The sequence below is a fragment of the Chiloscyllium plagiosum genome, unplaced genomic scaffold (genome assembly GCF_037043375.1).
Source record: "Chiloscyllium plagiosum isolate Xiang-an unplaced genomic scaffold, Cpla_swu_hap1 HiC_scaffold_4, whole genome shotgun sequence".
NCBI lineage: Eukaryota > Metazoa > Chordata > Chondrichthyes > Orectolobiformes > Hemiscylliidae > Chiloscyllium > Chiloscyllium plagiosum.
This window is the reverse complement of record NW_028270142.1, coordinates 50,323,233-50,343,957: the sequence shown is the minus strand read 5'-3', so window position 1 is coordinate 50,343,957 and position 20,725 is coordinate 50,323,233. Positions and strand designations below refer to the sequence as shown.

The 20,725-nt window shown below is 40.2% G+C and overlaps 1 protein-coding gene across 3 annotated transcripts in view; it reads left to right on the top strand.

The window, feature by feature from the left end:
- slc66a2 (solute carrier family 66 member 2) overlaps positions 1-20,322 on the top strand; it is a 46,497-nt gene extending 26,175 nt beyond the window's left edge. For all 3 annotated transcript variants that reach the window (XM_043688610.2, XM_043688611.2, XM_087986247.1), the window contains 2 exons: positions 7,475-7,691; positions 16,870-20,322. In XM_043688610.2, coding sequence (XP_043544545.2) covers positions 7,475-7,691; positions 16,870-17,077 — 425 coding nt within the window. In that variant the 3' untranslated portion in view covers positions 17,078-20,322. The remainder of the gene's footprint in view (positions 1-7,474; positions 7,692-16,869) is intronic.
- The last annotated feature ends 403 nt before the right edge of the window (positions 20,323-20,725 follow it).

Below are 20,725 nucleotides of genomic sequence, written 5' to 3'. Positions count from 1 at the left end.
AAATGGCTGTATCTAACTTTAAATGTTATAACAAGCTTCATAACAAAAATAAATATTACAAATCTTATAACAATTAGTTAAAAAAATTAACTCTCATTTGTATTTTCACATATATAATTAGGACAGTGGGAAATATAAGGGGAGTAATTGAATGGAATACAGTGAATAATGCAGGATTCAAGCCATCCTTAGAGATAAACTGGCCTGAGGTAAGTCTGAGGGCCTGTGTCCATTAACTTTGCAATGTGAATGAATAGGATGCATAAAAAGATCCGAAGGACTAGAGATTATAGTGTCTGTTAAAAACCACGAGAACATGGGAACCTGGGACTGTCCATAGGGATGCCCATCATTGATAGGGTGTATGGATTAGGAGGAAAGGATTGTAACCATGTTGTATGTGATCATTGTAATACAGAAGTGTATAAAATACCGCTTTTCCTGTACAAGGTGGAATGGGCCATCGATCTCTCTTCTAGTTTGAGCTGGAGATTAAGAAAATAATTGTGTTTTCACATCAAAGCCAGATTCAGGAAAGATCCTTTGGCCCTCTCCCTGCACTAATCAGTTTCTGCTTGAAATAATGTCTTCCACTTGCCTGCCTACCTCCTGAGTTTTCATCCCCGGTCAGGGTTATGCTCCCACATCTGTACAGTCCACATATAGATTGATTTCAAGCTGTTGGCTGGCAGAATCCTTACAGGGCCCTACATGTTTCACTTACATTTACAGAATATAATCTGAGATAATGTTTTTTTCAATACATGGAATAGAGAGCCAGCTTAGCCTGGCGGTTTAGCCACGTTCTATTAAACGGCGCGTATAGCACTGGAAATTTAAATGAACATTCAATAAAAAGAATGAAGCAAGCACAAAATATTTCGGAGAAAACAATAAAGGAGTGTCCCTAACTCCCTGTAACCATGAGTGTTTGGCAACCATTAGTCATACAAGTGCTTTTACCTCTAACTATGCTAATATCAATAAATAATGATGTATGGATGAATAAGGTGAAACCAATGTCGTGAAATATTTACAAGTAAAATTTACATTTGAAGAACACCTATGCCATTTTTGTGCTCTTCATAGATATTTTGTTAATGGTGATGGAATTGGGCAGGAAAATTGTGGCAGTCATGGACAGTCTCCCCGATTTATCCAGGAGGCTTTTTCATAGTCCACCCGTACTTGCCGTATTGTCAGCAGATTTCACCCCTGAACAGCAATCTCACCTTGTGATTATATGCCACCTGTATATGTAGCCAACACATGTAACTTTGATTGTAGTCACATAGGAAATGTCAAACAGCAAGAGAGTGGAACTGGGACCAAATATTTGTTCTGCCATCAGAAATGGCATACCACAGTTCAAATTCTGCCCTTCTTATCTGACATCCGGTTCTTGATAAATTGCAAATTCTTAGTTAAGCATTTGAAAAGTCAAAAGGCATCGACTTTGGTTCCTTCCACAACTCATGCTGTTAATAGAGTCATACATCATGGAAACAGACCCTTTGGTCGAACTCGTCCATGCCAACCAAATTTGCCAATCAAAACTAGTCCCACTTGCCTGCATTTGGCCCATATCCCTCTACACCTTTCTATTCATGTGCCTATCCAAATATCTTTTAAATGTTGTAACTGTACCTGCATCTACTACTTCATCTGGTTCATTCCACATATGAACCACCCTCTGAACAAGTTGCCTCTCTGGTTCCTTTTAAATCTTTCTCCTCTCTCCTTAAAAATATGCCCCCTAATTTTGAACTCCCCTGGCCTATGGAAAAGACCTTTGCTAATCACCTTATCCATACCCATACATAGAAGTTAACAAAGTGGTAAATGGAAATGTGGGCCCATTAAGTTAGATGTGGGTGAGAGTATAATTGAGGAAATCATAAGCTTGTGAAATAAGTGCTTTGGATCCATTTTCACAGTAGCGAAGGAGGATAAAATACTCATAGAAGGTAATCTACATATGAAATAGAAGAACTTTGATTTAATTTAAGTAAAATATACTGGTTGAAAAAGTAATTGTGCTTTAATTTGACAAAACTCCACAAACTGCAGGAAATAGCAAATGTGTTAGTCATAATGTTTTCCCCTCTAGATTCAGGAATTTGTGCCTGTGGATTAGAAAATTACAGATAACATTATTATTGAATGAAGAAGAAACCAAGTAACTATAAGCTGTCAGTATAACATTGCTTCTAGTGCTACCCACAACTAATGTTTACAAATGAATGACTGAGCACTTGGACAGGAGTGGGGTCGGGGTGAGTAATAGGTCCAGCCTGGCTAACCCAGTTGATTTTGTTTGAGAAATGGCAAATGGAAAAGTGCCTATGGATGTTTCTAAATATTTAATAAGATTTCAAATGAGACTTTTAACATTAATGAAAGTGCACCCAATTGGAGTGCACTAAAAAAGTGTTCAAGGCCTCTCCTGGGACTTCAGCTTTTCACCATATTCATGTCCGGATCAAAGGATGAGAGACGTGTATATCTGAGTGTGAAGATGACACTGAAGTTTGTAATTTGGTTTAAACAGGAGGTTGGAAAACAACACAAATTGAGTGGACAAATCAGTTGTAGTCATAGTACAGTGAGCGAGGTCTGAGAAAGATAAATCAAAATATTTTCTTAAGCAGAACTCCCCAAGAATAGAGGAGCACAAAAATTTGGGTGTCGCCAAAAGGTGCCTCAAGTGAGTTGGGGAAAATAGACCACGAGGGAAGTGAGTGGATGAGATATTGCAGACATTTGAGCAGATATTTCACTATCAGCAAAAAAAAAATTCTGATCAAAAAAGGACCTTCTGAGAAGGATGAAGCACTCATGGTTAATAAATGTAATTGAAGAGACTATCCTACAATAATCTAAAGCATCCGAAGTGGGAAATTTGGGGCAGAATTTATTGAGGAGAAAGTGAGGTCTGCAGATGCTGGAGATCAGAGCTGAAAATGTGTTGCTGGAAAAGCGCAGCAGGTCAGGCAGCATCCAGGGAACAGGAGAATCGACGTTTCGGGCATAAGCCCTTCTTCAGGAATGAGGAAAGTTTGTCCAGCAGGCTAAGATAAAAGGTAGGGAGGAGGGACTTGGGGGAGGAGCGTCGGAAATGTGATAGGTGGAAAGAGGTCAAGGTGAGGGTGATAGGTCAGACTGGGGTGGGGACGGAGAGGTCGGGAAGAAGATTGCAGGTTAGGAAGGCGGTGCTGAATTCGATGGATTAGACTGAGACAAGGTGGGGGGAGGGGAAATGAGGAAACTGGTGAAATCCGAGTTCATCCCTTGTGGTTGGAGGGTTCCTAGGCGGAAGATGAGGCGCTCTTCCTCCAACCGTCGTTTTGTTGTGGTCTGGCGATGGAGGAGTCCAAAGACCTGCATATCCTTGGTGGAGTGGGAGGGGGAATTGAAATGTTGAGCCACAGGGTGGTTGGGTTGGTTGGTCCGGGTGTCCCAGAGGTGTTCTCTGAAACGCTCCGCAAGTAGCCGGCCTGTCTCCCCAATATAGAGGAGGCCACATCGGGTGCAGAGGATGCAATAAATGATGTGTGTGGAGGTGCAGGTGAATCTGTGGCGGATATGGAAGTTTCCTTTGGGGCCTTGGGGGGAGGTGTGGGCGGAAGTCTTGCACCTCCTGCGGTTGCAGGGGAAGGTGCCGGGAGTGGAGGTTGGGTTGGTGGGGGGTGTGGACCTGACGAGGGAGTCACGGAGGGAGTGGTCTTTTCGGAATGCTGATAGGGGAGGGGAGGGAAATATATCCTTGGTGGTGGGGTCCGTTTGGAGGTGGCAGAAATGATGGCGGATGATGCGCTGAACATGGAGATTGGTGGGGTGGTAGGTGAGGACCAGTGGGGTTCTGTCCTGCTGGCGGTTGGAGGGGCGGGGCTCAAGGGCGGAGGAGCGGGAAGTGGAAGAGATGCAGTGGAGGGCATCGTCGACACCGCTGAGGCCAAACGCCAGCTCTCAGATACCTCCTCCTACTGCCCTCTTGACCATGACCCCACCCCCCACCACCAAACCATCATCTCCCAGACCGTCCATAACCTCATCACCACGGGGGATCTCCCATCCACCGCCTCCAACCTCATAGTCCCACAACCCCGCACCGCCCGCTTCTACCTCCTGCCCAAAATCCACAAACCTGACTGCCCCGGCTGACCCATTGTCTCCGCCTGCTCCTGCCCCACCGAACTCATCTCCGCATACCTTGACACCGTCCTGTCCCCCTTAGTCCAAGAACTCCCCACCTACGTTCGGGACACCACCCATGCCCTCCACCTGCTCCATGATTTTCGCTTCCCCAGTCCCCAGCGCCTTATTTTCACCATGGACATCCAGTCCCTGTACACCTCCATCCCCCATCACGAAGGACTCAAAGCCCTCCGCTTCTTTCTTTCCCGCCGTACCGACCAGTACCCTTCCACTGACACCCTCCTTCGACTGACTGAACTGGTCCTCACCCTGAACAACTTCTCTTTCCAATCCTCCCACTTCCTCCAAACGAAAGGAGTAGCCATGGGCACCCGCATGGGCCCCAGCTATGCCTGCCTCTTCGTAGGATATGTGGAACAATCCATCTTCCGCAACTACACTGGCCCCACCCCCCACCTTTTCCTCCGCTACATCGATGACTGTATCGGCGCTGCCTCGTGCTCCCACGAGGAGGTTGAACAGTTCATCCACTTCACCAACACCTTCCACCCCGACCTCAAATTCATCTGGACAGTCTCAGATTCCTCCCTCCCCTTCCTCGACCTTTCTATTTCTATCTCAGGCGACCGAATCAACACGGACATCTACTACAAACCGACCGACTCCCACAGCTACCTGGACTACACCTCCTCCCATCCTGCCCCCTGTAAAAACGCCATCCCATTCTCCCAATTCCTTCGACTCCGCCGCATCTGCTCCCAGGAGGACCAGTTCCAAAAACGCACAACCCAGATGGCCTCCTTCTTCAAGGACCGCAATTTCCCCCCCAACGTGGTCGACGATGCCGTCCACTGCATCTCTTCCACTTCCCGCTCCTCCGCCCTTGAGCTCCGCCCCTCCAACCACCACCAGGACAGAACCCCACTGGTCCTCACCTACCACCCCGCCAATTTCCATGTTCAGTGCATCATCCGCCATCATTTCCGCCACCTCCAAACGGACCCCATCACCAAAGATATATTTCCCTCCCCTCCCCTATCAGCATTCCGTAAAGACCACTCCCTCCGTGACTCCCTCGTCAGGTCCACACCCCCCACCAACCCAACCTCCACTCCCGGCACCTTCCCCTGCAACCGCAGGAGGTGCAAGACTTGCGCCCACACCTCCCCCCTCACCTCCCTCCAAGGCCCCAAAGGAAACTTCTATATCCACCACAGATTCACCTGCACCTCCACGCACATCATCTATTGCATCCTCTGCACCCGATGTGGTCTCCTCTATATTGGGGAGACAGGCCGGCTACTTGCGGAGCGTTTCAGAGAACACCCCTGGGACACCCGGACCAACCAACCCAACCACCCTGTGGCTCAACATTTCAATTCCCCCTCCCACTCCACCAAGTATATGCAGGTCTTTGGACTCCTCCATCGCCAGACCACAACAAAACGACGGTTGGAGGAAAAGCGCCTCATCTTCCGCCTAGGAACCCTCCAACCACAAGGGATGAACTCGGATTTCACCAGTTTCCTCATTTCCCCTCCCCCCACCTTGTCTCAGTCTAATCCATCGAATTCAGCACCGCCTTCCTAACCTGCAATCATCTTCCCGACCTCTCCACCCCCACCCCAGTCTGACCTATCACCCTCACCTTGACCTCTTTCCACCTATCACATTTCCGACGCCCCTCCCCCAAGTCCCTCCTCCCTACCTTTTATCTTAGCCTTATGGACAAACTTTCCTCATTCCTGAAGAAGGGCTTATGCCCGAAACGTGGATTCTCCTGTTCCCTGGATGCTGCCTGACCTGCTGCGCTTTTCCAGCAACACATTTTCAGCGCAGAATTTATTGAGCATGGCAGAAGGCTGGACACTGGCATCCTGTCAACTTGATCTCTAGAACTTGAGGCATGAAGGCCCTAAATGCTGCACAGTGGGGAAGAATTTACTTCAGGACTTTCATCAATAGAGAGTAACTCCTGCCCCTTCAGGTCTGTCAGCCCCTCAGAGGATTCATGTCTCATGTACAAAGAACTGCACTGGGACTATTGGCTATGTTCTAGTAATATGCTTCAGGGTTCACTCGGAATTATCAGTGAATTCCTGGACACAGGTAATTGGTGGACACTGGAAGGGGATTTTTGGAGAAAGGTGTAGCATGACCTCAGCAGACTCCTTGTGGGTGCCTTGATCAGTCATTGAATATGGAAGCCTCCCTACCTGCCCACCAGAGTTTGCTTGTCAGTGTCCTCACATGGTTAATCCTGCCTCCTGCGCATTGAATAACCAGTAGCGACAGTTGAAGCCCTTAAATACTAATCACATTAATTGCTCTTGAGGGCCTCAATTATCGATTGGGCAAGAAGGACATTGTTGAGCTTTCTCACACAGATTTCATCCAGGTGAAATGGCAGTGTCGCCTTGCTACACTCTCCTGCCCAGTTAAACAAGCTCTCCACTTCCAAAGCTGTCAGTTTTTTGTTTGGTTGGATAAGCATATCCTAAAAATGCACCATTTGTGTTCAATTGTACACCAAGCTGAACTGCCAAATTAACCAGTGTTTTCTGAACTACATTAGTCCTCAGTCTCTAAAAGGTGTCAAATTTTAAAATATTAATGGCTTTGTTCAAATCCCACTACATTTTCCCTTTGCTCTAACCTCCTCCAGCTGTAAAACCTTCCTTAAATTTTCCAAAACTGGCATCTCATGGATCCTTCAGCTTTGCACCATTATTCGTAGCGTTGACTTCAGGTGTTTATTCTAAATTTTTCTCTGCCTTTTCATCGTTCTATCTTTTTAGGAGAGCCTGTCCCATGATTCAAGATTTACGGCAGCTGTTTTAATACCACTTCCTTTGGCTGAGCATCAATTATTGCTAGATTGTGCTTCTGTGAATGATTTTGGTTCAATGTTAAAAATGCCATTAAACTGCAAGTTGTTGCCAAGGGTGCAAATTCAGTGCTGAGAGAATAGTTCATATGTAGAAGTTCGGTTAGAAGATAGATTTGTGTCTGGACTCCCTTTAGAAAAGCTAACAAAATTGTTAGCATGTTTGGTGATCTTCATATAGTCAGGAAGAGGACCGGAAGAAGAACTATGAGTAGGAAACATTTGCCACAGAAACAGAGATGGCATCATTCAAGTAAACTGGAAAAATAAAGGGAGGTGCACATTTGAAATTTTGATGCTTGTATTTGTCTTTTAAAAATTGGCTTGTGGCAAATTTGTTTTTTGGTCATAAATTTAAAATAAATGAGTGTAACTGGTAAAATTCAAATAATTTGCTTAGATACTTTAATAATTTGTTTCTGTTTTTAGACTTTGACTTGCAGTACTTCTGGCTGTGGAGCAGATTTATTGATTACATACAGTGTGTCTTGGCTTTCACTGTTGTTGCTGCATACATAACCTACCTCCTTATTGATTCTTTACTCTTCGTGGAAACACTTGGCTTCTTCGCTGTCTTTACCGAGGCAATGCTTGGCACACCACAACTGTACCGCAACTACGAGAACAAATCAACAGAAGGAATGAGGTAAGAGGGCCCATATCACACTGTTATAGGATCTTGATAGAGAAAAAAAATAACTTGTATCCATCAAGTGCTCAGGCATTTTACTATTTCAAGTGCAGCCACTATAGGCTAAAGCAGCAGCCAATTTACAAGTAATGAATCTCAGTAAACAATACTGACAATTTTTTTTATTAGTTCTATCCATGTTGGGGACAGGACACCAAAGGATTCTCTGATCCTCTTGTACATCAAGCTCACCAACAGAGGAGATCTTAATTTATCATCATGTATGGAAATTGGCAGCTCTAAGAGTAGAACACTGTTGGAAGTATCAACCTAGATTATATAGTTCAAATCCTAAAGTAGATTTGAAGGCATGGTATTCACAAGCCAACAGAACAAAGCAAAATTAAAATTTTAGCTCATAAAAGAATTCAAAACAGTAAGTACAACCTTACAGTTAATGGGTCAATTGCTAATGCATCAATTGACCTATCAGATCCCAATGCTCGTCATAATCTTTCCTTTATTATGAGGATTATCTCCCTAACATCTGCATTCTGAAACCAATTTTAAGTACACAAGAAAAAAATTAAGGATGGTAAAAGGAGATTCAACCCACCAGAATCCACCCCCTACCCCCTTTATCAGAATGCTATTTCCTTGCCATTCTTTATATTTTATAAATTACTTCATGTGTTTCTTTCTACTGTTATGCTTTGCAAATTATTCCAAATAGGTATCGCTCTTTGATTTATTTTTGATGAGTTTTCATTTTTTTTACTCCACTGATTTATCTTAAAGTTCTATTTGTGTTGTTTATACTATTTCATAATTGATATGCTTCAATAATGTAACCTTTTAAGTTATTTCTTCTATATTATAAAGCTGGAATATCTCAATTTTTTATGATATATTTTCTGCATATTACATTCTGTGTGCTCTTTTCTGATGTGTTCGCATATGCGTAGAACACTGTTCTCACAACGCATTCATGAACAAATTTAGCAAATGTTTAAATTGTCTATGGTAGGAGGCATTGGAGTATCATTGGGTTGTAATTGGGTGAATTGACTCCGACGTGAATCAAGGCTGTGGTTCTATTTTGGGATTTTACATTCCTACTACTTTGGGTTCAGGGGTTGTCAATGACAACTTCATGAACAGATTTCATCTCTGTGAATCAGAGTATGCTTTTATCTGTCCAACAGTAAATTAGCAAGTTTGATAAAGCAAACTATGATTTTTGTTTTCACTGTATACTGGTTTATTGGAATATATGTTGCCACACCATAATCTGAGTGTATTTGTCAGTTTATAAACCTGATAAGCAACCTTACCACAATCTCCCAGCACCATCCCCGGCCCTGGTAATTCTTGCATCTACCAGACCGATTTATTTAATATTAAGTTACTAACAACAGTGCTTCATGTATGCTGCATATTTATCCCTTTTGCCATCCTTGAAATGTCACATTAAGACACAATAAAAGTGGTGCTTGGATTGAATGCTAACTGGAATTGAGTAAGACATTTGTGCCTCATTGTGAATCCGTTGACAATATACAGAAGCAGCCTTTTTGAAAAAAACTGTATTTATAGCTGCTTTATTGGAATGCAAAAAATACTTGTGTACCAAGCCAAGACCTTGTGTGAGTCTTTCTCCCTATCTTTCTCTATTTGTCTTAAAGTTTCACTCTTGTGCTTGGTTTTGCTAGCATGCTCATACTGTTTCTCTCGGCTCTGCTTGTCTGCCCAGCCCTCACTTCTGGTGTGTTATTGAACTGCCACGGTGAGAAATTTAACACTAAAGTTTGAATTTCTTGTTGAGCTGGTGCAAAGTACCACTTAGAAATGGAAGACTGTAGATGATCGTCACAGATAGTATAGTCTTTAATGTCTTAATGCAGGATTCTCCCACCAGAGGGAATAGTTTCTCTGTATCTACCCAATCAAGCTGCTTTAACATGTTCAACACCTCAATTAAATGCCGCTGTCAACTTTCTACACTTAATGGAATACAAATCACATTTAGTAAGTTGTCCTCATAGTTTAATTCTTTTAAGCCCTGATATTCTGATGAATAAATTTCAAGGGCAATATACTTCTTAAGGCTCTGTATCCAAAACTGAACACAGTTCTCTGGATGGGGACTGATCAAAGGTCTGTGTAATTGAAGTATCACTTTACTTTTATTGCAATCTTGCAGGAAATTAAACCTAATATTCTTTTAGGTTTTTTCATCGCCTTTGTACCCTTGCATTAGTTTCCAGTTATTTCTGTACACTAGCACCTAAATTCCTTTGTTCCTTCATAGCCCCCTAGTATCACATCATTGAGAAAATATTCTCTTTGCTTTTCAGTATTATGCCTAGTGAATGAGGAAGAATGCCAAAAGGGAAGTAAGTGAAGTGCTAGAACTTACTTACTTTTGTTGTGTTTAGTTTATACATAAAGTCTTTGGAATTCATGACTGAACTAAGTTGAGTGAGTAATGAGAGACGTCATGAGTAAAAATAACTTGAGCAGATTCTAGTTCTGACATTTTCATTAATTGATCAGGACCAACACTGGATCCCCTTCAGGTTCACCAACTATCATGTCCAGAGCTGTTAACGTAAGGTAAGAAAGAAATTTACAGTCAAAAACAATGAGACAGAATGTAGCTGCCTTTTTCTAATGCTGAAAGGCATTGAAATATGTTTTTAAATCCAAATGATTTATTGAAAGGTCTGACTGAAGAGACCATCACAGTACTCTCAGTTGTCAAGTGAATTGGTTCTTCCAACCATAGTTATTGTTTCTTACTAAAAGAACTGGCATTGCATTTAAAAAAAAAGCCACAAACTTGTTCATTTGAATATTTAGCAATATATCCCCTTATTTTTCTCCTTTAAACTCACAACCATCACCTGATTTTGAGTTTACATTATTACATCTTAACCTTAGGTTCTTGCAGACAAATCCAGCATCACATGGTTCCACATGTAAACAGCCGTTGATTTTGGAGCCTCAACTGAAAAGTTTCAAATATTGCTGAGCTGACAACTATGCTTGGTCAGGAGAATGCAAGCAAGAGGTGTTTTCTTACCAGTTCACTAAAAGAATTCTTTACCAGCAAGTTACACAACTTGGAAACGAACACCACAACAGCAGCTATTTTAAGACCACTCCAAATCCTTGAAGATTCAAGAATGAAACCCAAACTTTGTCAACACTAAATTTTAAGTATACATTTAATATAAAACATATTTAAAATATAATTTGAGGATTAATAACCTAGTAAACATGGATTCAGAGGAGAATCAGAGAACCTGTCTCTGAGTCCCGTGGCACACTGCTAGTTATGAGTTGCCATCCTGAAAATGTTACTTTTAACCCAACCTCTGTCCTGTGTTAGTTAACAATCCTCTATCCATGCTAATATGTTATCTCCAATACCATGGACTCTTATAGCATTTACTTTGGGGGGAAAAAAATCAAATCAGTTGAGGCTATAGGAATCTCTAAGACAAGGTACATCAAAGCATGGGGACAGGATATATATTATTGCCCTGGACTTGGGTATAGGGAACATAATTTCAGACTTTGTAGATATGAGAAAGCTTGCAACATAGTGAAGATAAAAAAAATGAAATTGGAGAAATTCAGCAAGTCTGGCAGCATTTGAGGAAAGGAAGCAGAGTTAGAGTTTCAGATTCAGTGACTTTTTTTTATTTAAAGGTATTTTTAGTTTTTTTGTTAAGTATTGTAGATAGTTCCTTCAGGAGGACTGAGACTAGTGATATGGGTAGAAAGAAGGCAGATTTAGCGTAGAGAAGTGTAAAAAAAAGATCATGAAGGACATAAGGAAAAGAGACGTTATCAACCACGATGATGCCAACAATGAAGGACCTTGGTTATCTGGAGAGATCTTAAGTAGCTGGAATTGTTCTTATCAGCACAGACATGGTTAATAGATGATTGGGAGGTTTTCAGAATTGAGGGATTTTATAGGGTAAATTTACAAACATCAGAAAAAGAACCCAAGGGAGTTTGAGGTTTGTGTTACCTCACTGAGTTATAACCTGAAGGGGCAGACTGATTAGTTGTCATAGTTGGAGCATATTACAGCATGGACAAAGGCCTTTCGGCCCATCAACCCTGCAACAGTAATCAAGTATGTAATTACTGTAATTAAATGGAACCAATGTCGATGCTAACTTTCAAACGAGAATTGGTTAAACGTTTAAGAAAGAAGAAGCTTTGCTGGTAGTGGGAAAATGTTGGTGGATAAGGCTGTGTTTGATCTGATAGCCATTTGACAGTTACTGCACATGCACAAAGATAGCCATTGGATCAAATAAAAGATGCTTGGCTGGTTCCAATGAGACAACAGCTGTACAAGCCCACACTATTAATGGAGAACTCGAAGGAAAATAACTCATTATGATGTGCATAAGTTTCTTTAAAAGAATTTCAACTCCAAATGATATAACTTTACCAACTGATTTTTAAGATTAGAAAATTTTAAACAGCATGCTTTTTCTATACTTGTGCTTTCTTTGCGTCGGCAAAGCCTCTGACATTGTAGTGGGAAGAGGGGCAGGATTCTTCTGCTCCACAGTGGGACCCCAATATGTAAAGTAATTCTATCTGCTATATTTTGGAAGGGATCACAGTAGGTCAAAAGCACTCGTGGACATTCTGCCTCAGTATTTCAAGCTGTGCACTTTTGCCATGGAAGTTGTACATTTGTTCAATAGTTGACTGTCATGAGTCATTTACTGTTGTACTTTGGGTTCCAGTCAGTTGAAATGAAGACTATTGATTTTCTGCCTCATGTTAGTGGCACTTTCTATTTAAACAGAAGTTAACTGGAAAAATGTAATCCTCGAGTCTAACACTGGTCAGGTTTTGTGGTCAACAATAACTGAATAAGAACATAAGATGGAGCACAAGTAGACTATTCAGCTGAATGAATCAGCTCTGCCATTCATGGCTTATCTGATAGTTCTGAACTCAACTTTTCTGTCATTTCCTCATAATGCTTGATTCTTACTGATTTTAAAAGAAAACTCTTTCTCAGCATCGAATATGCTTAATGGCACAGCCTTGACAGTTCTCTGCATTGAAGGATTCCACAGATTCGCAACCCTCTAAGAGAAAAAGTTCCTCCTCATTTCTGTCAACTATTTTCTCCTCTCTGCTCCTAAACTTTAGTTTAGGAGCAATCTCCCTTATTCCAATAAGTACAAAAGCAATCTATTTGATCTTTCCTTATAAGACATCCCTCCATAGCCGGTATCAGCCTAGTGAACCTTTCTTGGTGTGCCTCCAATGCCAGTAAGTGGCCCAAACTATTCACAGTCTTCCAGATGTGAACTGACTAATGCCTTCTATAGTTTTAGCAAAATCTCCCACTTTTATACTCCATGTCCTTTGAAATAAAGGCCAACATTCCATTTGCCTCCCTTATTACCTGCTAATGTTTTGTGATTCATGGGTGAGGTGTCCATCCGGTAGCGCTATGCAGTCTTTCTCTATTTAAATAATATTCAGCTTTTTGATTTTTTTCTGCCAAAATCCATAACTTCACATTTTGCCCCATTCTATTCCATCTACCAAGTTTTTTTGTCTGCTCATTTAACATGCTGACATCCCTCTGCTGACTGTTTGTGTCATCCTCACCACTTGCCTTCCCATGTATTTTTGTATCATCCAAGAGTGTGGCAATAGTACAGTTACTTTTCTCATCCGAATCATTAAAATATGGATAGTAAATAATTATGGTCCCATCTCTGAGCCTCAAGGCACACCGCTAGTTACAAGTTGCCATCCTGAAAATGTTACTGTTATCCTAACCTCTGTCTTCTGTTAGTTAACAATCCTCTATCCATGCTATATGCTGTCTCCAATACCATGGACTGTTATTAAGTAGCCTAATGTGTAGTACATTATCAAATACCTTCTGAAGTACAAATATTATACACCCACTGTTTCCCTTTATTCTGCTTGTTACCTCTTCAAAGAATTCTAGGAAATTTGTCTGGCATGATTTCCCTTCATGAAACCATGCTTACTTTCTTGGATCATATATATTGCTAAATGTTCTGCTGCTACATCCTTTATAATACTCTAATGTTTTCCAAATAATAGATGTCAAGCTAACTGGCCTAAGTACCTTTTTTGTCTCCTCCCCTTTTTTAAAATAATATGGATGTTGCGTTGCCACTTTTCCTATTTTCTGTGACTTCTAGAATCTAAGGATTCCTGAAAGATTGTACCATTGTATCCACTATCTCTGTAGCAACTTTCTTTAATATCCTATGATACATCTCATTAAGACCAGAATACTTATTGGTTTTTAGCCCCATTAATTGCCCTAGCACTTTGCTCCAATAATAGTTATAGAGTCATAGAGATATACAGCACAGAAACAGACCCCTTGATCCAACTTATCCATGCTGACCAGATATCTGAAATAAATCTAGTCCCATTTGCAAGCATTTGGCCCACATCCCTCCAAACCCTTCCTATTCATATATTCATCCAGATGCTTTTTAAATGTTGTAATTATACCAGTCTCCTCCACCTTCTCGGGCAGCTCATTCCATGCACACACCACCCTTTTTGTAAAAAGGTTGCCCCTTGGGTCCCTTTTAAATCTTTCCCCTCTCAATCTAAACCTATGCCGTCTAGTTTTGGATTCCCCCACCCCAGGGAAAGGATCTTGTCTATTAACTCCATCCATGCCCCTCATGATTTTATATATCTCTATGAGCTCACCCCTCAGCCTCCAATGTTCCAGGGAGAATAGCCCCAGTCTATTCTGCTTCTCTCTTTTGCTCAAACCCTCCAACCCTGGCAACATTCTTGTAAATCTTTTCTGACCCCTTTCAGGTTTCACAACATCCTTCTGATAACGTGGCGACGAGAATTACACACAGTTTTCCAATAGTAGCCTAACCAATGTCCTGTATAGCTGCAACGTGACCTCGCAAATCCTATATACAATGAAGGCAAATATACCAAACGTTTTCTTCATTATCCTATCTACCTGTGACTCCACTTTCAAGGAACTGTGAACCTGCACTCCAAGGTTTCTTTGTTCAGTAACACTCCCCAGGACCTTACCATTAAGTCAAGATTAGAGTGTTGGAAACACTCAGGCAGCGTCCGAGGAGTAGGAAAATCAACATTTCGGGCAAAAGCCTGATGGAGTGTCTTTGCCCAAAATGTCGATTATCCTGCTTCTCAGATGTTACTTGACCTGCTGTGCTTTTCCAGCACCACTCTAATCTTGACTCTAATCTGCAGCGTCTGCGATACAGACTTCCACCTTACCATTAAGTGTATAAGTCCTGCCCTGAATTGCCTATCCAAAATGCAACACCTCACATTTATCCAAATCTATCTACCACTCCTCAGCCCATCTGATCAAGATTATTGTGTTTATTTTCTCTCTTCCTTTTGCCCTCTGGGCACTTAATAATTTTGGAATGTTATAGTGTCACCTACTGTGAAGACTGAGGCAAAGTATTTATTTAGCTCCTCTGCCATTTCCTGGTTCGTCATTATTATTTCCCCAGCTTCATTCTCTAAGGTGTCTATGCTCACTTTGACTTCTCTCTTTCTTACATTTAAAGCTCTTGATGCCCATCTTTATTGATTGCAAGCTTGATTGATTATGGGCGTCATTGTTCTTGAGGGAGGGGAGAAAAAAGATTGAGGAGACCTGTAGATCTCAGATTTCTTTGACAGTTTCAGTGATTTCACTAATAAAAGCAAAATATTGTGGTTGCTCTTAAATCTGAAACAAATGCAGAGAGTGCTGGAAAAATGTCAGCAGGTCAAGCAGCATCCATGGAGAGAGAAACAGAGTACCTGCTTTGAGTCAGGTTAAAAAAAGTGTGAATGTAGAAGAACTCATTTGTCGTCATCTTTCATTTCTGAAGGAGATTCATATTGGACTTGAAATATTGTTTCTTTCTTCACAGTTGCTACCAAATATGCTGAGTTTTTCCAGCATTGTGTTTGACTCAATGATTTAAGTTTCTATGGCAGAGGAAATGTGGTTAGTGTGAATGGGACAAGTTGTAAGAAGGCTGATAAACCAGTCATGGTGAAGAGTCCTCACAGACAGCAAAGCAGAAAGTTATAGACATAAAATATAAATTACAGTTAAGTCATTTTGTAAAAAATGAGATTGTGACTTACTGATTGAGGGGAAAAATTTAAATGGATACATTTTTTAAAAAACTTCAAATATAATGAATTAAAAATGTGCAACATTCATTTTTGTTTTGTTCTGCACTTGTAAAGTTCATTTTTGGGTCCAGAAAGATTCTGCAGTAGTAATTAACTTACCATGCCATTACCAGCTAAGTTACTTTGAATTGAACAAGACTTGAAGATTCATTGGTCTTCAGTGCAATTTGAGGAAGGATATAGACCACTGTTCATGTCTTAACCATTACCTTTGTGATAGTTTGCAATTTATTAGCAGTATAGAATCCTAGCCATTGTTCCTTTCTGTAGTGGTTTCTTGGAGGAGCAAGTGAGGTCTGCAGATGCTGGAGATCAGAGCTGAAAATGTGTTGCTGGAAAAGCGCAGCAGGTCAGGCAGCATCCAGGGAACAGGAGAATCGACATTTCGGGCATAAGCCAAGTAGTGGTTTCTTGGGCAACCATTCGACCATATGGAGTGAACAACCTATCTCTTGTTTCTATGTACAGTGTAAATCCTTGCTGTATTTGTCCATGAGCTGAGTTACCAACCTTGTATTCTTTGAGCAAGACCTTGCATGATTTTGGGTCCACTGAATGAAGGTCCTACTGTCAGAAGACACAAGACCCACCTTATAATCTAATGAAAGGGGATACACCTTTGGTGGTGTAACAGGCTGGCTTTCAGTTTCCTGCAGTTGAAGTGTAGCCAATTGCCTTATGAATTATCGTCAACTGATCATTGCTGATCAGACGAAGAGGATGTTACCCACGTGCAATTAAATCCACACTTGTAAAGTTCTAGTAACAATGCAAATGGTAGGGAGAGAGAAATGATAATGTTACAGATCTTAATCCAGCAGTGTGAAGGTTTCTTGCGGTGAGTACTGTCTATTACAGTAATGTTACATATGGTGCTATGTTAGACATTTATTAGTTGATTTAAATTAGTTTTTTTTACTAATTTTGGAATCTTTCCTCCTCAATAAAGTATTACTATGGTGCTGATGTGGGCAAGTGGTGACACTTTCAAGACTGCTTACTTCATCCTGAACCAAGCTCCTTTCCAGTTTTGGATATGTGGATTGCTGCAAGTGTGTGTTGATATCACAATTCTCTTTCAAGCTTACTATTATGATCGTTACCCTCAAAAACCGTCTTCCCACACTGTTCCTTCCACGAGCACCAAGGCACTTTAACTATGGCTATATTCAACAAGTGCACCAAATGATGAATTCCTGGAAAGAAGATGAAGCCATGTTCTTGAACTATAGCCAATAACTTTAATCTTGGTTCACTGCAAGCTGGAAAGATTTCAAAGTCGCTTTCTGGTAAAGGGGTTTGAAACATTTGAACTTTTGGTGGAATGTTTATGGTAATTTATATATTTTTCTATTTGCATAACTCAGACCAATGTTTTTGGACACGTTTACATAAATGCCTTACATGTTACTGTTTCTAGACTGTTTGTTTCTCTTCCTAATGTTTATTCCTTTTTTTCAATGCCACCTGCTGTATCACTCTGATGTAGTTTTGTTTCATGGCAGTATTAAGAGTTTGAAGTTAAATTGTTGCAGTATATCCAAGGAGAATAATGTCTTCAAGAACCATTTCAAAAATTGCCAAAATTTCTAATGGAATTTACTTAACTTTGAAAAAGCTTTATTCCACACAAAGAAGGAGATGATGTAACACTCAGACTTGAGTGCTCACATAACTTGAGTTAATGTCATCACCATTCATTTAAAACAAATTCACAAAAGTTATATGTGAACCTGCAACAACTGAGTGGAGAAGGTTTGGGAATTGGGGAACGTAAATTTAATTTGACTTCTCGTTGCTCTAGTGATTATACACACTGGACCTCGGTGTTGTGTATTGTATTCAGATGGAGAAGAGTGGTGAGATCTAAACTTGCGAGGCTCCTGTTGACAACTGTGCTGAAACCAGATGCTTCTCCACAAGAAGAAAGCATCAGAGGCAGGAGGAATTGCCACAATCTCTTCAGAACAAGCAACTTCAGAGTAATATCAATACGAGTTTCAGAGCAGGTTATATCTGTTCAGTTTTGAATGTTACGAAGAGAAGGTTTTATTTTTAAATGACATAAGATTATCCTTAGCCAGAAAATAAATTATGGTCCATTGCAAAGTAAAGTGAGATCTGACTTTTAGTGCAAAAGTGCATGCTGAAAATACACAATGATGCTGACACTTTTTTACTTGTTCCTTCATGGTTTTTATTTTATTACTCAATAATTTAGTAAAATGATGTCTGCACCATTTTAAATCACAGGTTAAAGAGTTCACATTTTGCTCGTACAGCATTCCCGTCCCACTCCCAACCATTTGAATTAGTCTGATTGAAATTGCCCACGTTTAATTTACAGTTGTCATGCTTATATAATTAGCATTGTTTCAAGAAAAAATTTATACATTAGGTAACAAATTAAAAGACACAAATCTGATTTAATTCTTGCTCATCTGTGGATCACTGAGTGATGAGTTCCTACTTCCTTCAAGTCAATTGAGTCAGTAATAAAATGGGCATGCATTTAAAACAAACGCTCAAAAATTGCTTTGATACCCACAGCAACTACGCAGAGAGGACTGGGAGGCAGGGAAAGCCTGTTTAATTTGATTACGGTTGGTCTGTATGGGATGATGCTCATTGGAGCTGCATATTGTGTATTAAGATGAAGTAGAAGGGTTGTTACCAACCTGAATTTATTTTAATAGTCTGATCTATTAACTAGAATAAAATTCAGTGCTGTTAATCCAGATCACATTGAATTGCTTTCCTTTTGCCTTTAAAAGCAGTGTTTTTTATCTGTGTCCAGTAAATCCATCTCTAAACCTGCTTACGTTGTCAAACCCAAGTAAGTGACAAGTCCTTGCCCTATGTTTTGGACTATAACCAAGCTCCTTTAGTTTACTGGTTTTTACATATAAATTGTTGATGTGATGTGATGTGACTTCTGATCATTGTACAATTGTATTTATCTGAACCTTTTTTGTTTACATGTATATTGTTAAGTTGGCTGTTCATTTCACATTTGTAGACAGCCAGCAATCTGAAACTATATTTATCACACTGAAGTCAATGAAGCAGCATCATAACTAACTTACAGTGGCTGAGAGAAATTTAATTGAAACCTATAAGTAATAAGTTTAATATAGCTACAGTGGAATATTAAGCCAACCATTAGGTTGATGATGAGACTTTGGCTCCAAAGAAGTATACCTAGTGAGGTAAATAGATCTACCTAGTTTACAACTATAATTCTCCCTATTCGCTCAGGAGTTATTAGTTGATCGCTGTGAAATATTTTTGTCATTGAATGATAACTGTTTGACTGCAAATTTGATCTTTCTGATCCACAGCTGATTGCTATATTTTGCTTTGGGCCGAAGTGACCTTAAAGTTAAGTCTATGGTATTTAAATGTGAGCCATTATCTGATGTTTTTATATTCAGCAAAATATCTGTATAGGGAGTTGCTGAATGCTGATCTTTTTACTTTGATTATCAAGAAAGCTCAATTTTCTTAAATAGTTTCTAAGAATATACTATTCAAAGTCAAGAATTATGAATTATTACACAGTAGTTGACTGAAGTATAAAGCTCTAGGAATAAACTAGCTATCGCTTCCACTCTGGTGAGTAAGTCTGTCATTTGGTGATTTGGTCAAACCTTGTGTACCTTACTAATCCAAACCCTGCAACACATCTTCATTTTAAAACTGAATTGAGCCTATTCAAGTGTGTTTTGCACAGGCTGTGGGCCATTTATACTATGGCATTAGAAGGCAGCGATAAGTTATGTTACCTGCTGTGCTTAATTAGCAAGCAAAAATTAGAGAATCCCATTGTGCTGACTTATCAATCCATGGGTGTGTAATGTTTGGTTTTATAATGTTTGTATAATTTTGTTTTGTCCATTTGGTGTTCAGTAAATTGGCTTCAGAAGCATATGCTATGGGAATATATTGGTTACGTTGGAATTTCATACTTCACAGCTTGTCTTGCAACTTGTTGGCAGTGCTTTATTTCAAGGATTACTTGGAAATGTAGGAAATGTTTGTTTACAATTTTTTTTATTCAGATTTACATTTGTGAACGCTTATTTAAAAGTATTGAAGATTACTGTTAATTTGTATTCTTCTGTCAACTCTACCAAAAAAACTAAAAGACTCAATTGCCAAATGAAGGCAGGTGAGCGCACTTAACCAGCAAAAGGAATGTTCTACAATCCTATATCCAGCCTTCACTCAGAGTTTTAAGTATGCGCTGCCATTCAACATCATGGTTGGAGGCAAAATGAGAGAGTCAAAAGAAGTCGGCACAAGATTACATGTGTTAAATATGTAAAGACATACACTGGTCTGTCATGTACATCTGTATATTAAACTGAAACCTAAAGAAGAATAAACATTTGGAACTGTGCACAGTAGACTCTTTGTAATTTTTAAAAAATTTATGTCTTTGCTACTTAAATTATGGGCTGGAATAACAATTTCCTTCTGTTCAAATTAAGTATGTAAAGAGGTACAGCTGTAATTATGGGTGACTTTAGTCTACATAAAGATTGGACAAATCAAATCAATAAACAATGCCTGAGAGAAGGAATTCCTGGAGTGTGTGCAAGATGGTTTTTGGATCAATATGTTGAGGATCCAAATGGAGATAGGCCATCCAAGACTGGGTATTGTGTAATATGAAAAAAAATTGGCAATCTAGCTGTATGAGGCAACTTGGGAAGAGAGCCATAGTATGATAGAATTCCCCATTAAAATGGAAGTTGGCATCATTGATTTGGAGACTAGGGTCCTGAATGCAAACAAAAGAA